General features: G+C 49.9%; 1 protein-coding gene across 3 annotated transcripts; it reads left to right on the top strand.

Annotated features, from left to right (window-relative positions):
- The first annotated feature begins 573 nt into the window (after window positions 1-573).
- Window positions 574-18924, top strand: LOC149455995 (uncharacterized). 3 transcript variants are annotated; one of them, XM_089685575.1, is made up of 7 exons: window positions 574-971; window positions 1366-1494; window positions 2701-2868; window positions 14389-14592; window positions 14906-15097; window positions 15184-15307; window positions 16211-18924. In XM_089685575.1, the coding sequence occupies exons 1-7, from the start codon at window positions 885-887 to the stop codon at window positions 17476-17478; spliced, it is 2172 nt and encodes a 723-aa protein (XP_089541701.1). In that variant the 5' UTR covers window positions 574-884; the 3' UTR covers window positions 17479-18924. The 3 variants fall into 3 exon arrangements, with proteins under 3 accessions (XP_089541701.1, XP_089541702.1, XP_089541703.1); XM_089685576.1 differs by lacking the exons at window positions 14389-14592; window positions 14906-15097; window positions 15184-15307; window positions 16211-18924 and adding exons at window positions 3034-3240; window positions 3331-3472; window positions 3955-5873; XM_089685577.1 differs by lacking the exons at window positions 574-971; window positions 1366-1494; window positions 2701-2868 and adding exons at window positions 13613-13800; window positions 14135-14302.
- Window positions 18925-18959: the final 35 nt, after the last annotated feature.

Here is an 18959-nt window from a genome sequence, read left to right as displayed (position 1 = left end):
GGGGGTGATGAAAGGGAAGAGGGGCGATGAGAAGGAATAGGGGCGATGAAAGTGAAGAGGGGCGATGAAAGTGAAGGGGGGCGATGAGAAGGAAGGGGGGCGATGAAAGGGAAGAGGGGCGATGAGAAGGAAGAGGGGCGGTGAGAAGGAAGAGGGGCGATGAGAAGGAAGAGGGACGATGAGAAGGAAGAGGGACGATGAGAAGGAAGAGGGGCGATGAGAAGGAAGAGGGATGATGAGAAGGAAGAGGGGCGATGAGAAGGAAGAGGGGCGACGAGAAGGATGAGGGGCGATGGGAAGGAAGAATGGCGATGGGAAGGAAGAGGGATGATGGTAAGGAAGAGGGGCGATGGGAGGTGGAGAAGCTACAGGAGGAGATTGGGGTGATGAAGGGGATGAGATGGTTAAGATGCTGATAAGAGGGGAATTGGAGGGTGAAGAGGGGGGATGGGGGATGAAGAATGGAAGGGAGGAGATTGGGGATGAAGAGGGGGCATGGGGGGTGAAGAGGGGAAGGCAAAAATGGGAACAGTGCAGTAAAGAGGGGGTGAGGGTGGGGAATGGGGGGTATCACATGCTCAGGACAGGAAGTTGGGAGCAGTTCCCCAGCTCCGGGGCGGGACAGAGAAAAGGCCACTCCTCCCCCTCCCACCAAGACCCCACATAGAGCCCTCCGCTCCCCTCCCCCGAGCACTACCAGGACCTCCTCACCGGACACAGTGCAGGGGGTGGACCCAGAGCCAAGCCCCTTCCACACCCTGTGCCCAGCGTCCTGCCAGATCCCAGAGCAGGAAAGTCATCACTTCTACCCAGACAGCAAGTCTATGGAAGATAGGAAGTGATGTCAGCGACAGACAGGAAGTCTCTATGGAAGACAGGAAGTGATGTCAAGTATAAGTAGGAAGTTCCGAGTGAGAAGTGAGTCGGGAGGAAGTAGAGAGGAGATATTGCTGGAAGTGGCAGCAGAGGAGGTAATAAGATCTGATTTTATATTTACACCCAGTAACCCGCCGTCACGCCCGTCCTCCACCGTCACGCCTGTCCTCTTCCTCCACCATCACGTCCGTCCTCTTCCTCCACCGTCACGTCCGTCCTCTTCTTCCACCGTCACGTCCGTCCTCTTCTTCCATCGTCATGTCCGTCCTCTTCCTCCATAGTCACTGTGACGTCTTTTATCTCCAGCAGATGATGATACACATATATATAGTGTGGAAACCCAGATTAACCCCTTCAGGGGCAGAACCCCAACTTCTGGGGCCGGAACATTCTCCTCATTGTGGAGATGTCACCTTTCCCACCAATCAACTTCTCACCTCCTCAGTCTATACTGACCCATTATATGACTTCTATCATCACTACTTATAGTTACCTGTCGAGGCCGAAACCTGTATAGACCACATAGCTGCCCAGAGGAGGATGGAGGAGGACCGGAGTCACATGACTGAGAAGATACTAAACCTCACCCTGGAGATCATCTACCTGCTGACCGGAGAGGTGAGGAGGATTCTGGGAGGTCACATGACATCACTCTCATCTCTATTAATAAAACACAGACCTGACCGGAGAGGTGAGGAGGATTCTGGGAGTTATAGTGTGTTTAATTGTGAGCCACCAGGGTATACTAACAGAGGAGCATATATATTTTTCTAGATCGCTGGTTATTTTGCACACTCTCTACAGGTATGCATTTGATATCAATTAATTCAATAATTACCGCGCTCTAATACTAATTAAAAAAGTGCTCAGTGCTTGAAAAATAATATAAATAAATCAACAATTGATCATACCTTTAAAAAATTGTAAATACTCCTATATATGTGCCAATTAATAAATCAAATAATAATTCAGGATAAAAATAATATATAAAGTCCAAAGAATCTAAAAGGTATAAATAAAAAGTCCCAAGTGCAAAAAGAAAGTGCTATAGTGTTCAAGTCAAATCAAATCAAATCATACTCTCCTTCCAACATATGGTTTGCTTCAATCCTGCAGCTTTATAATTAGCCTGTGTGTCTGTGAGGGATGATCCCTCCTTTGATCCACTCTCTCCTTCTAATATGTGCTTCAATCCTGCAGCCTTGCAAGTAGCTTGTATGCCTGTGAGGGATGATCCCTCCTTTGATCCACTCCTTGTTGTAACAGCCAAATGCATGCAAAGAGAAAAGAATGGTGCCTTATCCCAGAGACAAATTCAGATTTTAATTCACTTTCACATTACACTCACATGTTAAAAACATCAACAGCGCTTTTTGTATAGCAAACAACCGCTGCCTGCGGTGAAGGTCTGGTCAGAGGGTGTGTACCCCACGCCGTCAGTACTCGCCGTATCAGATGTGCAGTGACGTCACTGCCCCTCCCCAACGCGTTGCGCCACAGGGACTGCGTAGCCTCGTCTAGGGGATGATTCTGGGAGGTCACATGTCATCACTCCTATCTTTATTAATAAAACACAGACCTGACCGGAGAGGTGAGGTGGATTCTGGGAGGTCACATGACATCACACAGACCTGACCGGAGAGGTAAGGAGGATTCTGGGAGGTCACATGACATCACACAGACCTGATCGGAGAGGTGAGGAGGATTCTGGGAGGTCACATGACATCACTCTGGTCTAGTCTGGCCAATAGACCATGTTCTTCTTGTAGACATGTAGATGATGTCAGATGATTGATATCGGTTTCTCTTTCTCCTGATCTGTAGGATTATGTTGTAGTGAAGAAGTCTAGTGGGGAGCCAATCTCAGGAGGATGGAGCAGGACCCAGAGCCCCACCATGGTGCCTCCCCCTCGTTCTCCAATACCTGAGAGGAACAAAGAGCAGAAGATCCTGGAACTGACCACCATGATGGTCCATCTGCTGACAGGAGAGGTGAGCGGTGCTGGGAATTATGGGACATTCTTCAGTAACAGACAAGGGATGTGTCTGGATGGTGACTGTATCATTGTGTGTGTCAGGTTCCTATAAGGTGTCAGGGTGTCACTGTATATTTCTCCATGGAATTACAATAAATTGAATGTCCTTTTGAATGTTCAGAGTGGAATCCTCGGGGATTATAAAATTGTCATAAAAGAAGAGTATAAAGAGGAGGATGAGGAGTATGGAGTGATGGAGGAGTTTTCAGAAGGACACAAGGATTTGATGGAGCCACCTAATACCAGGAACCCACCAGAGAGATGTCCCCGTCCTCCGTATTCTCGAGATTCCACACAAGAAGGTCACACCATCCCCCACTATCATCAGGTAGGTTGGATGGAGCATCTAGAACATGGAGTGAGATCATGGAGAAGATCTATAGAGTTTACAAGATTTTCTCTCCTCCTCTTGGTTTAGGGTGAAGATCTTCTAGACATAAAAGATGAGGTGAAATCAGAAGAAGAAGAGGCGAATGTGAGGGATGATCAGCAGTCTATGGAGGAGGATGGAATAATGGGGACATTTATAGAGGAGGACACTCCTACAGAGATCAGCACAGGTGGGTCATCAACACTAAATCGATCAGGGACATGTGGAGGGGGTCTCCCCTTTAAATGGCCAGTTCCGGCTCCTAGAGATAAAGAGACTACATAGTGCTCACTGTGATATTTATTAAATGGATAAAACAGAAAAACACTCACATAGTTATACAATCAGTTTGTAACCAAAAAAACAGAATCCCTGTGGACTCCCCAAGCCGCAGTATCATTGTGCCTTATGGTCACTCTGCCTAACGTGATGATGTCCTCAAACCGTGCCCATTTGATGTCTTGCATCCTGATTGGTCTTCCCCAAAAGTATATATGGTGTTCCAATACTCCAATGATTGTGGTCTTCAGGATGTGGGGAGGAGCCAATACCCCAATGATGGTGATCTTCAGGATGAGTCCAGTCTTCCTCTTAGTCGTCCTCCCCCCATCCTCACTCTCTGACCTCTGGTGGGGCTCCTGTCTAGTAATCCTCTTTGTCTTTGTATTTTAGTCCATGGCCGGGAGATGAGGAAAACCTTAGAGGATTGTCTCACTTTGTCTCCAGATTGGAAAGTAGAAGATGAGGACATCACACAGTATAGTCCAGGAGAAAACCCGGCTACCTTCCAACATTGTCCGGGAGAAGACTCCACTATGTCCCAATATTGTCCAGGAGAAGACCCCATGTCCCAATATTGTCCAGGAGAAGACCCCACTATGTCACAACAGTGTCCAGGAGAAGACCCTACTATGTCCCAATATTGTCCAGGAGAAGACCCCACTATGTCCCAATATTTTCCAGGAGAAGACCCCACTATGTCCCAATATTGTCCAGGAGAAGAACCCACTATGTCCCAATATTGTCCAGGAGAAGACCCCACTATTTCCCAATATTGTCCAGGAGAAAACCCCACTATGTCCCAACATTGTCCAGGAGAAGACCCCACTATGTCCCAACATTGTCCAGGAGAAGACCCTTTAACCAAAAATGTCAACCGGTTCCCACACAGTATAGATGGACCATCGGATTCCTCGTATCCTGAGGAAATACAGAATGTGCGGGACCAGGCCAGTCTTCCAATAGACAAGAGGTTCTCCTGCGTTGTGTGCGGGAAATGTTTCCGTTTTCAATACAAACTTAAAGAGCATCAAAGATCCCACACAGGGGAAAAACCGTACGCCTGTCCTGAGTGCGGGAAACGTTTTTCACAGAAGGCCAATCTATACACACATCAAAGATTGCACATAGGAGAGAAACCATACTCTTGTCCTGGGTGTGGGAAATGTTTTTCACAGAAGGCTAATCTATATACACATCAAAGATTGCACATGGGAGAGAAGCCGTATTCCTGTCCCGAGTGCGGGAAATGTTTTTCAGATAAGTCCACTCTATGCAGACATCAAAGATCTCACACAGGTGAGAACCCGTATTCCTGTCCTGAGTGCGGGAAATGTTTTGTACAAAAATCAGAGATTGTCTCAAGTCAGAGGTTGCACATCGAAGAAAAGCCATTTTCCTGTTCTGAGTGCGGGAAATGTTTGTCAGAAAATTTCTATTTTTCCCAACATCAAAGATCTCACACGGACGAGAAACCGTATTCCTGTCCTGAGTGCGGGAAATGTTTTTCACAGAAGCCCCACCTTTACATACATCAGAGATCTCACACGGGGGAAAAGCCGTATTCCTGTCCTGACTGTGGGAAATGTTTTTCACAGAAGGCCAATCTTTCCAGACATCAGAGATCTCACACGGGGGAGAAGCCGTATTCCTGTCCTGAGTGCGGGAAATGTTTTTCACAGAAGTGCAATCTTTACAAACATCACAGATCTCACGTTGGAGAAGCCACTTTCCTGTCCTGAGTGCGGGAAATTTTCCTCACTGAAGTCCTGTCTTCCTGTACATCAGGGGTCCCACACAACCCTGGAGGTGTATTAGTGCCTTGAGTGCGGGAAACCATGGCACCGGTGTAACCACGGCAACCTGAGGATGGACAGGTCATCAGGGCACAAATCCCTCTCCATATCCGGGATTATCCCCTCCCCCCTCCATATCCGGGATTATCCCATCCTCCATATCTGGCATTATCCCCCCTCCATATCTGGGATTATCCCTTCCTCCATATCTGGAATTATGCCCCCCTCCATATCTGGGATTACCCCCCCCCCCATATCCGGGATTATTGCCCCTTCCATATCTGGGATTACCCCCCCCCCCCATATCTGGGATTACCCCTCCTTCATTGTCTATGTTGGGATCTTTTCTACAATACTTTATTATAACGACTGGAAATTATTACCAACTCCGCCCCCACATTCCAGACTGGGGATCTTCCCGACCAATCGTATTTCTGCTTTTACTGTCTCCTTATTCTATGACTGCAATCTTGTCCAAAGTAAAGTTCTAATAAAGTTTATTGAAAGAACAATGAATGGTGAGTGTCAGAGCGTTGATGGCAAACTGCAGTACCCAACAATTGCTCATAGGTGGTGCTTTAAAAGCCTTTACAGGTCATCAGTGTAAAGGTAACTGTGAATAATGGCCCAGAGTGCCGGGGTCAGGAGTATATTATATACAGCCCAGAGTGCAGGGGTCAGGAGTATATCATATACAGCCCTGTGTATGGAGTGCGGGGTTCAGGGGTATATCATATACAGCCCTGTGTATAGAGTGCGGGGGTCAGGGGTATATCATATACAGCCCTGTGTATAGAGTGCGGGGGTCAGGGGTATATCATATACAGCCCTGTGTATAGAGTGCGGGAGTCAGGGGTATATCATATACAGCCCTGTGTATAGAGTGCCGGGGTCAGGAGTATATCATATACAGCCCTGCGTATAGAGTGCGGGGGTCAGGGGTATATCATATACTGCCCTGTGTACAGAGTGCGGGGGTCAGGGGTATATAATATACAGCCCTGTGTACAGAGTGCTGGGGTCAGGGGTATATCATATACAGCCCTGTGTATAGAGTGTGGGGGTCAGGAGTATATAATATACAGCCCTGTCTAGAGTGCCAGGGTCAGATATATCATATACCGCCCTATGTATAGGGTGCAGGGGTCAGGAGTATATCATGTACAGCCCTGTGTATAGAGTGCAGTGGTCAGGAGTATATCCTATACAGCCCTGTGTATAGAGTGCAGTGGTCAGGAGTATATCCTATACAGCCCTGTGTATAGAGTGTAGGGGTCAGGAGTATATCCTATACAGCCGTGTATAGAGTGCAGGGATCAGGAGTATATCTTATACAGCCCTGTGTATAGAGTGCAGTGGTCAGGAGTATATTCTATACAGCCCTGTGTATAGAGTGCAGGGGTCAGGAGTATATCATATACTACCCTGTGTACAGAGTGCAGGGGTCAGGAGTATATCATATCTAGCCCTGTGTACAGAGTGCAGGGGTCAGGAGTATATCATATACAGCCCTGTGCGCAGGGGTCAGGAGTATATCCTATACAGCCCTGTGTATAGAGTGCCAGGGTCAGGAGTATATCCTATAAAGCCCTGGGTATGGAGTACAGTGATCAGGAGTATATCCTATATAGCCCTGTGTATAGAGTGCAGTGGTAAGGAGTATATCATATACAGCCCTGTGTATACAGTGCAGGGGTCAGGAGTATATCCTATACAGCCCTGTGTATAGAATGCACTGGTCAGGAGTATATCATATACCGCCCTGTGTATAGAGTGCAGGGGTCAGGAGGATATCATATACAGCCCTGTGTACAGAGTGCAGTGGTCAGGATTATATCATATACAGCCCTGTGTACAGAGTGCAGGGGTCAGGAGTATATCATATCTAGCCCTGTGTACAGAGTGCAGGGGTCAGGAGTATATCATATACAGCCCTGTGTGCAGGGGTCAGGAGTATATCCTATACAGCCCTGTGTATAGAGTGCCGGGGTCAGGAGTATATCCTATAAAGCCCTGGATATAGAGTACAGTGATCAGGAGTATATCCTATATAGCCCTGTGTATAGAGTGCAGTGGTAAGGAGTATATCATATACAGCCCTGTGTACACAGGGCGGTATATGATATACTCCTGACCCCTGCACTGTATACAGAGTGCAGGGGTCAGGAGTATATCGTACCGCCCTGTGTATAGGGTGCAGGGGTCAGGAGTATATCATGTACAGCCCTGTGTATAGAGTGCAGTGGTCAGGAGTATATCCTATACAGCCCTGTGTATAGAGTGCAGTGGTCAGGAGTATATCCTATACAGCCCTGTGTATAGAGTGTAGGGGTCAGGAGTATATCTATTTTTCCCCCATTTAGTGTGGATCAAGTGGAATCACTGGTATGGTTGTTGGAGGATGATCCAGATTGTTTCCATGAGCACTATGCAGCTTGTCCATCACATGTGCTCATGGATTGCATAAACGCAGTGCAGTCTTTGGTCAGACAGGCTATGTGTAAGCTGAGTTTGGTTCAACCAGTACTGCAGACATGGACAGATTTGTTACACCCAGCCTCAGTTGGCTTGCAATATCATTCCTCTGCTCAAGGCACTCTTCCTGCATCCCCGTCAGCACCCCCAGTGACTGCCCAGTATACTCTAACTACCACATACCAGTCCCCTGCTCCCACTTGCTGCACCTATCCTTTCTTGGGCCCTGTGGAGAGGTCCTCTGTGGCGGCTTCTCCCTCCTCTGTTCCATCTTCCAGCTCTTCTCTGTCCTCAGCTGCTCCATTCGTTTGCAGACCTGCGTTTACTTGCAATGCTCCAGTAGTTAAAACCAGAAAAAAGCGAAAATTCTTTCCAACCAGTACCATCCTGCCAGTATCCAAACTGGTGAGCCTGCCGTCTGAGCACCTGCCTTCCGTGGTTCAGCCTGGTGCCTCGGCACCCGCACTTCAGCCTGATGTCTGTACCCAGCCTGATGAACTGGTCGAGCCAGACGATCCAATGCCTGATGACCCAGTGCCTGCTGTCATGCCTGGTGACCCGATGCCCACTGTCGAGCCAGATGATCCAACGCCAGATGACCCGGTGCCCGCTGTCGATCCAGACAATCCGGTACCTGATGACCCAGTGCCCGCTGTCATGCCTGGTGACCCGATGCCCGCTGTCAAGCCAGACGATCCAACGCCAGATGACCCGGTGCCCGCTGTCGATCCAGACGATCCGGTACCTGATGACCCAGTGCCCGCTGTCATACCTGGTGACCCGATGCCCGCTGTCGAGCCAGACGATCCAATGCCTGATGACCCAGTGCCCGCTGTCATGCCTGGTGACCCGATGCCCGCTGTCGAGCCAGACGATCCAGCGCCAGATGACCCAGTGCCTGCTGTCGAGCCAGACAATCCGGTACCTGATGACCCGGTGCCCGCTGTCGTGCCAATTGACTCAGAGCCCACTGTCGTGCCTGGTGACTCGGTGCCCACTGCCTTGCCAGATGACGCGGTGCCCGCTGTCGAGCCAAATGACCTGATGCCTGGTGACCCGATGCCCGCTGTCGAGCCAGATGATCCAATGTCTGACCCAGTGCTCGCGGTCATGCCAGTTGACACAGAGCCCACTGTCGTGCCTGGTGACTCGGTGCCCACTGCCTTGCCAGATGACGCGGTGCCCGCTGTCGAGCCAAATGACCTGATGCCTGGTGACCCGATGCCCGCTGTCGAGCCAGACGATCCAATGTCTGACCCAGTGCCCGCGGTCATGCCAGTTGACTCGGAGTCCACTGTCGTGCCTGGTGACTCGGTGCCCACTGCCTTGCCAGATGACGTGGTGCTTGCTGGCGAGCCAAATGACCTGATGCCTGGTGACCCGATGCCCGCTGTCGTGCCTGATGACCCGGTGCCCGCCGCTCCGCCTGGGGGCCCGGTGCCCATCGCTCCGCCTGGGGGCCCGCCGCCCCGCCTGGGGGCCTGGTGCCCTTCGCTCCGCCTGGGGGCCCGGCACCTGCCGCCCCTCCTGGGGGCCCGGTGCCCGCCGCTCCGCCTTGGGGCCTGGCGCCCGTCACTCCGCCTGGGGGCCCGGCACCCGTCGCTCCGCCTGGCGGCCCGGCGCCCGCCACCCCGCCTGGTGGCCCGGTGCCTGCCGCCCCGCCTGGTGGCCCGGTGCCTGCCGCTCCGCCTGGTGATCCGATGTGTCTCTGCCCGGAGTCCAGCCCGATGTGCCTCTGCCCGGAGTCCAGCCCGATGTGCCTCTGCCCGGAGTCCAGCCCGATGTGCCAGTCTTTGATATCCCGCCAGTTACCAGACCCAGGCAGTGGAACATTTCACCCAGCTAGGACTGTTTGGAGCGTCCTGAGGCCGCTCCTTGAGGGGGGGCTACTGTCAGGAATGGACTTGCCAATAATGGTGGGAACTCACCTGCCTGGTGGGCTGCAGTACCAGGGCTGGCCAGCGGGTGTTCTCAGCAATCAGAGACTGAACCCTGCAGTCAGCCAAACACCTGAAGCTGATTACGGAGGTGTATTTAAGGGATGGCCAGACCTGCAGTCTGGGCCTTGGCGTGTGTTTTTCCATGGGCCCCTGTATCTTGTTACCTGCATTCCTGTTCCTGTTCTTGCCTGACTGACTTGTTGCCGACCCAGCCTGATCCTGACCTCTGCTGACTTCTCCTGTTTGATCCCTGGCTTGTGACCCCGACCTTTTTCTGCCTGACCCCCTGTACCTACCTGTCCGTTAGTTGCTGTACCCGGCTCGTGACCTGACTACTCTCTGCCTGCTCCTCCTGTTTCTACCTGGCTGATTGTTATTGACCCGGCCTGCCTGACTTCGCTTGCATTGTATGTATTGTTATCTGGGGTAATTTGGTTTGGTTCGTTTGCACTGTGTTTATGTTTTAGTATTGCACTGCGTTTTGTATTGTTAGTATTAATAAATTATATTGTTTATAACATATCTGAAGCCTGCGTTTCCCGGCGTCAGTTCACAAACCTCTGGTCATACCCGGAGCCCTGACAGGTCCATTACATTGGTGACCAATGGGAGAAGGATCCCCTTATATCAGTGGTCAGTGTAGCGGTCCCATACATTGGTGACCGATGGGAGAAGGAACCCCTTATATCAGTGGTCAGTGTAGCGGTCCCTGACATTGATGACCAATGGGAGAAGGACCCCCTTATATCAGTGGTCAGTGTAGCGGTCCCTTACATCGGTGACCGATTGGAGAAGGACCCCCTTTTATCAGTGGTCAGTGTAGTGGTCCCTGACATTGGTGAGCAATGGGAGAAGGACCCCCTTATATCAGTGGTCAGTGTAGCGGTTCCTTACATTGGTGACCGATGGGAGGACCCCCTTATATCAGTGGTCACTTTAGCGGTCCCTGTTACATATCAGGCAGCCCTTACCTCTGAAAAGTGATAATTGGTGGATCAGTTTTCAGAGGGAGGTTGGAGATGATAGGTCACCTTCTCACATGTAACACTGAATCCAGAGAAGAGGTATACCGCTCAGGCAAACAATCCAGGACAAGGACAAGCTTGGCTCGCCCCCCACACACGATGCCACCGGAAGGGTGAGCCGCACAGCGGAGGACTGATGAGCATAGTGTGTATTTATTGCTCCATAGGAGGACACACAACACCAGGACAGGAATAAGGGACTGGCAACGTGTTTCACACCATCTCAAGCTTCATTAGAATTGTGCAATGAGGGGAGAAAAGGGGGGTGATGAGGGGGATGGGGGGAGGGTGAAGGGTGAGGTGATGAGGGGGAGAAGCTAACGGAGGGCATAAGGGCGATGAAGGGGATGAGAAGGTGAAGTCGGGGGATGCGGGGTGAAGAGAGGCAAGGGAAGATCACAAGGGGGGCCAGCAGGGTGAAGATGGGACATTGGGGTGATGTGCACATGGGGAGGTGAAGAGGGGGACGGGGTGGGAAAGGGAGGAGATGAGGGGATGAAGAGGGAGACGGGAAGGTGAAGGAAGGGAGGAGTCAGTAAAGTGAGGACGTAGTGATGAAGGGACAATGAAGGGGGGTAGCAGAGGGTGAAGAGTGGGGTGAGAATGGAGACATGGGGTGTAATTGGGGGATGGAGGAGGAGACGTGGGGTGTAATTGGGGGACGGAGGAGGAGACATGGGGGTGTAATTGGGGGATGGAGGAGACATGGGGTGTAATTGGGGGACGGAAGAGGAGACAAGGGGGTGTAATTGGGGGACAGAGGAGGAGACATGAGGGTGTAATTGGGGGATGGAGGAGACATGGGGTGTAATTGGGGGATGTTAGAGGAGACATGGGGTGTAATTGGGGGACGGAGGAGGAGACATGGGGTGTAATTGGGGGATGGAAATAGAGACATGGGGTGTAATTGGGGGACGGAGGAGGAGATATGGGGTGTAATTGGGGGATGGAAGAGGAGACATGGGGGTGTAATTGGGAAATGGAGGGATGGAGGAGGAGACATGGGGTGTAATTGGGGGATGGAAGAGGAGACATGAGGTGTAATTGGGGGATGGAAGAGGAGACATGGGGGTGTAATCGGAGGATGGAAGAGGAGACATGGGGGTGTAATTGGGGGATGGAGGGACGGAGGAGGAGACATGGGGGTGTAATTGGGGGATGGAAGAGGAGACATGGGAGTGTAATTGGGGGACGGAAAAGGAGACATGGGGTGTAATTGGGGGACGGAAGAGGAGACATGGGGTGTAATTGGTGGACAGAAGAGGAGACATGGGGTGTAATTGGGGAATGGAAGAGGAGACATGGGGGTGTAATTGGGGGATGGAGGGACGGAGGAGACATGGGGTGTAATTGGGGGACGGAAGAGGAGACATGGGGTATAATTGGGGGACGGAAGAGAAGACATGGGGGTGTAATTGGGGGACGGAAAAGGAGACATGGGGTGTAATTGGGGGGACGGAAGAGGAGACATGGGGTGTAATTGGGGGACAGAAGAGGAGACATAGGGTGTAATTGGGAGAAGGAAGAGGAGACATGGGGTGTAATTGGGGGACGGAAGAGGAGACATGGGGGTGTAATTGGGGGATGGAGGAGGAGACATGGGGTGTAATTGGGGGACGGAGGAGGAGACATGGGGTGTAATTGGGGGACGGAGGAGGAGACATAGGGGTGTAATTGGGGGATAGAAGAGGAGACATGGGGTGTAATTGGGGGACGGAAGAGGAGTCATAGAGGACGCAAGAGGAGACATGGGGTGTAATTGGGGGACAGAGGAGGAGACATGGGGTGTAAATGGGGGACGGAAGAGGAGACATGGGTTGTAATTGGGGGACGGAGGAGGAGACATGGGGTGTAATTGGGGGACGGAGGAGGAGACATGGGGGACGGAAGAGGCGACATGGGGTGTAATTGGGGGACGGAGGAGGAGACATGGGGTGTAATTGGGGGACGGAAGAGGAGACATTGGGTGTAATTGGGGGATGGAAGAGGAGACATGGGGGTGTAATTGGGGGACGGAAGAGGAGACATGGGGTGTAATTGGGGGACGTCTGGCAGACGATGGCAGTGATATCACATCCTCAGGTCAAACAGGAAGTTGGGAATAGTTCCCCAGCTCGGGGGCAGGACAAGTAAGAGGCCACTCCTCCCCCATCCACCAGGACCACACACAGAGCCCTCAGCTCCCCTCCCCCGAGCACTACCTCTTCCCACATGACTTCTATATACCTGGCAGGGTTGGGGAAGCCAGGACCTCCTCACCGAACACAGTGCAGGGGGCGGACCCAGAGCCCAGCCCCTCCCACACCCTGTGCCCAGCGTCCTGCCAGATCCCAGAGTGGGAAAGTCATCACTTCTACCCAGACAGGAAGTCTATGGAAGACAGGAAGTGTTATCAGCGACAGACAGGAAGTCTCTATGGAAGATAGGAAGTGATGTCAGGTATAAATAGGAAGTTCCAGGTGAGAGGTGAGTCGGGAGGTAGTAGAGAGGAGACATTGCTGGAAGTGGCAGCAGAAGAGGTAATTTATTTATTTCAGGTACTTATATAGTGCTGTCAATTTACGCAGAACTTTGCACATATATATGTATTGAACATTCACATCAGTCCCTAACCCTCAAGTGGTGTACAATCTAAGGTCCCTAACTCACATTCATACATACACATATTAGAGCCAATTTAGACAGGATCCAGCATGTCTTTGGAGTGTAGGAGGAAACCCACGCAAGCACAGGGAGAACATGCAAACTCCATGAAGGAGGCACCATGGTTGGGAATCGAACCCATGACCCATTTACTTCAAGGCAGACGTGCTAACCACTAAGCCACTGTGCCGCCCGCATATATATGATCTGATTTTATATTTACACTCAGTAACCCGCTGTCACGTCCGTCCATCTATAGACAACATAATGGCACCAATGAGAATGGAGGAGGACCGGAGTCACATGACTGAGAGGATACTAAACCTCACCCTGGAGATAATCTACCTGCTGACCGGAGAGGTGAGGGGGATTCTGGGAGGTCACATGACATCACACAGACCTGACCGCAGAGGTGAGGATTCTGGGAGGTCACATGACATCACACAGACCTGACCGGAGAGGTGAGGGGGATTCTGGGAGGTCACATGACATCACACAGACCTGACCGGAGAGGTGAGGAGGATTCTGGGAGGTCACATGACATCACAGAGACCTGACCAGAGAGGTGAGGAGGATTCTGAGAGGTCACATGACATCACTCTGGTCTAGTCTGGCCAATAGACCATGTTCTTCTTGTAGACATGTAGATGATGTCAGATGATTGATATCGGTTTCTCTTTCCCCTGATTTGTAGGATTATGTTGTAGTGAAGAAGTCTAGTGGGGAGCCAATCTCAGGAGGATGGAGCAGGACCCAGAGCCCCACCATGGTGCCTCCCCCTCGTTCTCCGATACCTGAGAGGAACAAAGAGCAGAAGATCCTGGAACTGACCACCATGATGGTCCATCTGCTGACAGGAGAGGTGAGTGGTGCCGGGAATTTTGGGACATTCTCCAGTAACAGACAAGCGATGTGTCTAGATGGTGACTGTATCATTGTGTGTGTCAGGTTCCTATAAGGTGTCAGGGTGTCACTGTCTATTTCTCCATGGAGGAGTGGGAGTATTTAGAAGGACACAAGGACCTCTACAAGGACGTCATGATGGACAATCAGCAGACTTCAAGTTTTGTGAAGATTGAAAAGAAGGAATTTCCCCGGAATGAGAAGATATTGAACCTCACCCTGGAGATCCTCAGCCTGCTGGCTGGAGAGGTTAGTTTCTTTTTTTGTTTCAGTTTTCATCCACTCACACCTCTGTTCTGGTCCTCGTTGTTCACAGTCTATATCCTACTTACTTCACTCTATACACTGTTTCGTACAGCCATATCCCTTAATAGTGTCTCTGATACATACCTGCAATAGATGGGTCCCCTCACTTGCCAAACAACAGATTGCATTCAGCGTCATAGTCCCTCCTGATCTGAAAAGGGCGCACATTCATTATTTTCATTATTTTTAGTAAATCTAAAACTGACCATAGAGGTGAGGGAAATGGCAGTGAGACATTTCTATCTCAAAAATGCAGGACTGTGAAGTAGTAAAGAAGTATCCAACTGAACAGGACACAGTGAGAATATATCTCCAACCCTCTACAAGATGGAGGAGAGGCCAGAACCTCACCACCATCCTTCCACCTTCATCCCTCCTACCTGAGAGGAGCAAAGAGCAGAAGATCCTGGAGCTGACCACCATGATGGTCCATCTGCTGACAGGAGAGGTGAGCGGTGTCGGGTATTCTGGGACATTCTCCAGTAACAGACAAGGGATGTGTCTAGATGGTGATTGTATCATTGTGTGTGTCAGATTCCTATAAGGTGTCAGGGTGTCACTATCTATTTCTCCATGGAGGAGTGGGAGTATTTAGAAGGACACAAGAACCTCTACAAGGACGTCATGATGGACAATCAGCCGCCCCTCACATCACCGGGTAAGAGGAGACTGCATAAAATTTACATTACTCGTTTGAATTTAAAAAAGTGAATGTAACTTTCCTGAATTCCTTGTTAATTTATAATTTATTGTTCTCCTGATGGTTTGTCTTCCCAAAAAACATTGTTCCCACCAAATTAGATGGATACTTTACACCATATAAAAGATCCATCTCCATTCCTCAATATACCATCATGTTCCCGACCAATGAGGAGGAGTTACTGGACACCATATGAAAGGTCCATCTCCGTTCTCCAATATAACTTAATGTTCCCACCAAATTGGATGGATACTTTACACCATATGAAAGGTCCATTTCCATTCTTCAATATAACATCATGTTCCCGACCAATGAGGAGATACTGGACACCATATGGAAGGTCCATCTCCGTTCTCCAATATAACGTCATGTTCCCAACCAATGAGATACTGGACACCATATGAAAGGTCCATCTTCATTCCTCAATATAACGTCATGTTCCCAGCCAATGAGAAGATACTGGACACCATATGGAAGGTCCATCTCCATTCCTCCAATATAACGTCATGTACCCAACAAATGAGGAGGAGATACTGGACACCATATGGAAGGTCCATCTCTCAATACAACGTCACGTTCCCAACAAATGAGGAGGAGATACTCGACACCATATGAAAGGTTCATCTCCATTCATCGATATAACATCACGTTCCCGACCAATGAGGAGATACTGAACACCATACAAAAGGTCCATCTCCATTCCTCAATATAACGTCATGTTCCCGACAAATGAGGAGGAGATACTGGACACCATATGGAAGGTCCATCTCCATTCCTCAATATAACGTCATGTTCCCAACAAATGAGGAGGAGATACTGGACACCATAGGAAAGGTCTGATACAATGTTTCTTCCTAACAGATGGATGTCATGTTGGGAATTCCTCAGAGGGGCCCCAGATTCCATTGGCAGATCTTGGTGGAGAAGATAATGGAATCTCAACAGATCCTGTGAAGGAAAGGCCTTTTTTGTGCTTGGAGTGCGGCCAAACGTTTAAACAGAAGCATCATCTGAAAAGACATGTGAGAGTTCACACGGGTGAGAATTTTCCGTGTATAGAGTGCGGGAAATGTTTTTTACGGAAAGAGAAACTCATGGCACACCTGAGAACCCACTCAGGGGAAAAGTTGTATACTTGTACAGAGTGCGGGAAAGGTTTTACACGGAAGGAGGTACTCGTTACACACATGAGAATCCACACAGGTGAGAAGCCGTATTCCTGCCCAGACTGCGGGAAATGTTTCAGCAGGAAGTACAGTCTTACCCTACATCGAAAAAAGCACGAGAGTTCCTTGTCATGTCCAGAGTGCGGGAAATGTTTTGAAACAAGATCTGCTCTTAGCATACATCAGAGAGTACACATCGGCAAAGAGATCCTCTTGTGCTCAGAGTGCGGGAAATTGTGTGTAAGTAAATCTCATCTTGCCGTCCACCACAGAAGCCACACTGGTGAGAGGCCGTTTTCTTGTTCCACATGTCACAAATCATTCATTCAAAAGTCAGAACTTATAGTGCACCAGAGAACACATACCGGTGAGAAACCATTTTCATGCCCTGAGTGTGGGAAATGTTTCTCACAAAATGACAACTTGAATACCCACATGAAACTGCACACTGGAGAAAAGCCATTTTCCTGTACGGAGTGCGGGAAATCCTTCAGTCGGAATAGTGACCTTGTTGCACACCTGAGCAGTCACACGGGTGTACATCGTTTTTCATGTTTGGAGTGCGGGAAAGGTTTCACACATAGGGGAAAACTTCATAGACATGAGAGAACTCACACGGGTGAGAAACCTTATGCCTGTTCAGAGTGCGGAAAATGTTACCAACAGAATAACCATCTTCTTGAACACCTAAGAAGCCACACAGGGGAGCGCCCTTTTCCATGTTCAGTGTGCGGGAAATTTTTCCCACGGAAATCTGATCTTGCCATACACAGGAGAAGTCATGCCGGTGAGCGTACTTTTTCATGCTCCGAGTGTGGGAAATGTTACACCAATGAGGGACACTTCCGTATACACAAGAGAAGCCACACGGGTGAGCATTCTCTTTCCTGTGCAGAGTATGGGAAATGCTTCAATAATAAACGTGAGCTTGATGGTCATCGGAGAAGCCACAAGAGTAAGTGATCTCTAAACGACTTTGACATTCGAGACTTTCTTATACTCCAAAGAAGCCACGTTGGGTGAGGATTGCTTTCCCACGTTTCTGCTTAGGAAGCTACCCGGGTTATTGAACCTTTCCACGTCCCCAAAATATTTCCCGGCGATGTCACACAGGAAAGGGTGCTTTTATCCCGACCACTGATAGTCACAGGAATGCCGTGAGATCTACTGATGGGAATCAAGGCAACGGGTGCTGGTGACAACATGCTCGCCCCCCCCCCATTTCCAGGCTTTGGTCCGGCACACCTTGGATCTTGGGGTCCTCCTGCCCGAGTTGAGGACTTCTTGTACATTTTTTCACTCAAAACCAACAAAAGACAGAAAAGAAGGAGAGAGAAGTTGACGTTGTGAATGAACTAAATATCTAAGGCTGGAGATGACCATCGCCAATGTCTACTGAATGAGCCTCAGGTTCTGGGGAGCATTCAAAGGGCTTCTTCATCATCTGATCACCAGCGTTAGCCAATCACAGGGATCACAAGGGTACGGGAACCTCCGTCTGTGCCCGCCATCACAGGGATCATGAGGGTACGGGAACCTCCATCTGTGCCCGCCATCACAGGGATCACGAGGGTACGGGAACCTCCGTCTGTGCCCGCCGTCACAGGGATCAAAAGGGTACGGGAACCTCCGTCTGTGCCCGCCGATCACAAGGGTACGGGAATCTCCGTCTGTGCCTGCCATCACATTCGCTGCCAGTTCCAGCTGTCACTAGGGCGGACGCCAAGGGGGTATCCAGGATTTATCACATGGCAACAGAGTACCATTTCTTCCAGTTGTAACAAGTGTTGTGAATTAAAAATACTTTTGGCTGAAGTTCCTAAAATGTCCTCAACATCGTCCTTGGAAAGGATCAGCGAGGGCTGTCTACATGTCAAACTCACTAGAGCAGTCACCAGCAGGAGGAAGGAGGTCTTGATTCCTCTATATAGATCCTATCACTAGAGGGGTCACTGGCAGGAGGAAGGAGGTCCTGATTCCTCTATATAGATCTTTATATCACTAGAGGGGTCACCGGCAGGAGGTCTTGATTCCTGTATATAGATCCTCATATCACTAGAGGGGTCACCGGCGGGAGGAAGGAGGTCCCAATTCCTCCAGATCTTTATATCACTAGAGGGGTCACTGGCAGGAGGAAGGAGGTCCCGATTCCTCTATATAGATCCTATCACTAGAGGGGTCACCGGCAGGAGGAAGGAGGTCCTGATTCCTCTATATAGATCCTATCACTAGAGGGGTCACCGGCGGGAGGAAGGAGGTCCCGATTCCTCTATATAGATCTGATTTCAAGGTCTGAGAAATCTCACGTTCACAGCCTTGACAAGTATCCAGCAAAATCCTATTGTATGGTTTTCTTTGTTACAATATAAGAAGAATCTATGAATAAAGATTCAGATTGTCTTCTGGAAACCTGTGTGTGCATGCTAATTTCTTCCTTCTAGAAC

This window comes from Staurois parvus, unplaced genomic scaffold (genome assembly GCF_062004578.1).
Source record: "Staurois parvus isolate SC_StPar_1 unplaced genomic scaffold, SC_StPar_1.0 ptg000380l, whole genome shotgun sequence".
In the NCBI taxonomy this organism is placed as follows: domain Eukaryota; kingdom Metazoa; phylum Chordata; class Amphibia; order Anura; family Ranidae; genus Staurois; species Staurois parvus.
Note: the sequence above shows the minus strand (reverse complement) of the source record. Positions and strands in the feature narration are given on the sequence as shown.

Bases quoted from the DNA above. Each gene is read 5' to 3' on its own strand.
- LOC149455995 (XM_089685575.1), top strand. From the start codon at position 885: ATGTCAAGTATAAGTAGGAAGTTCCGAGTGAGAAGTGAGTCGGGAGGA. The intron at 2,869-14,388 runs GTGAGCGGTGCT...TGTGTGTGTCAG, and splicing joins TCCATCTGCTGACAGGAGAG to GTTCCTATAAGGTGTCAGGG. The intron at 14,593-14,905 runs GTTAGTTTCTTT...TCAAAAATGCAG, and splicing joins TCAGCCTGCTGGCTGGAGAG to GACTGTGAAGTAGTAAAGAA.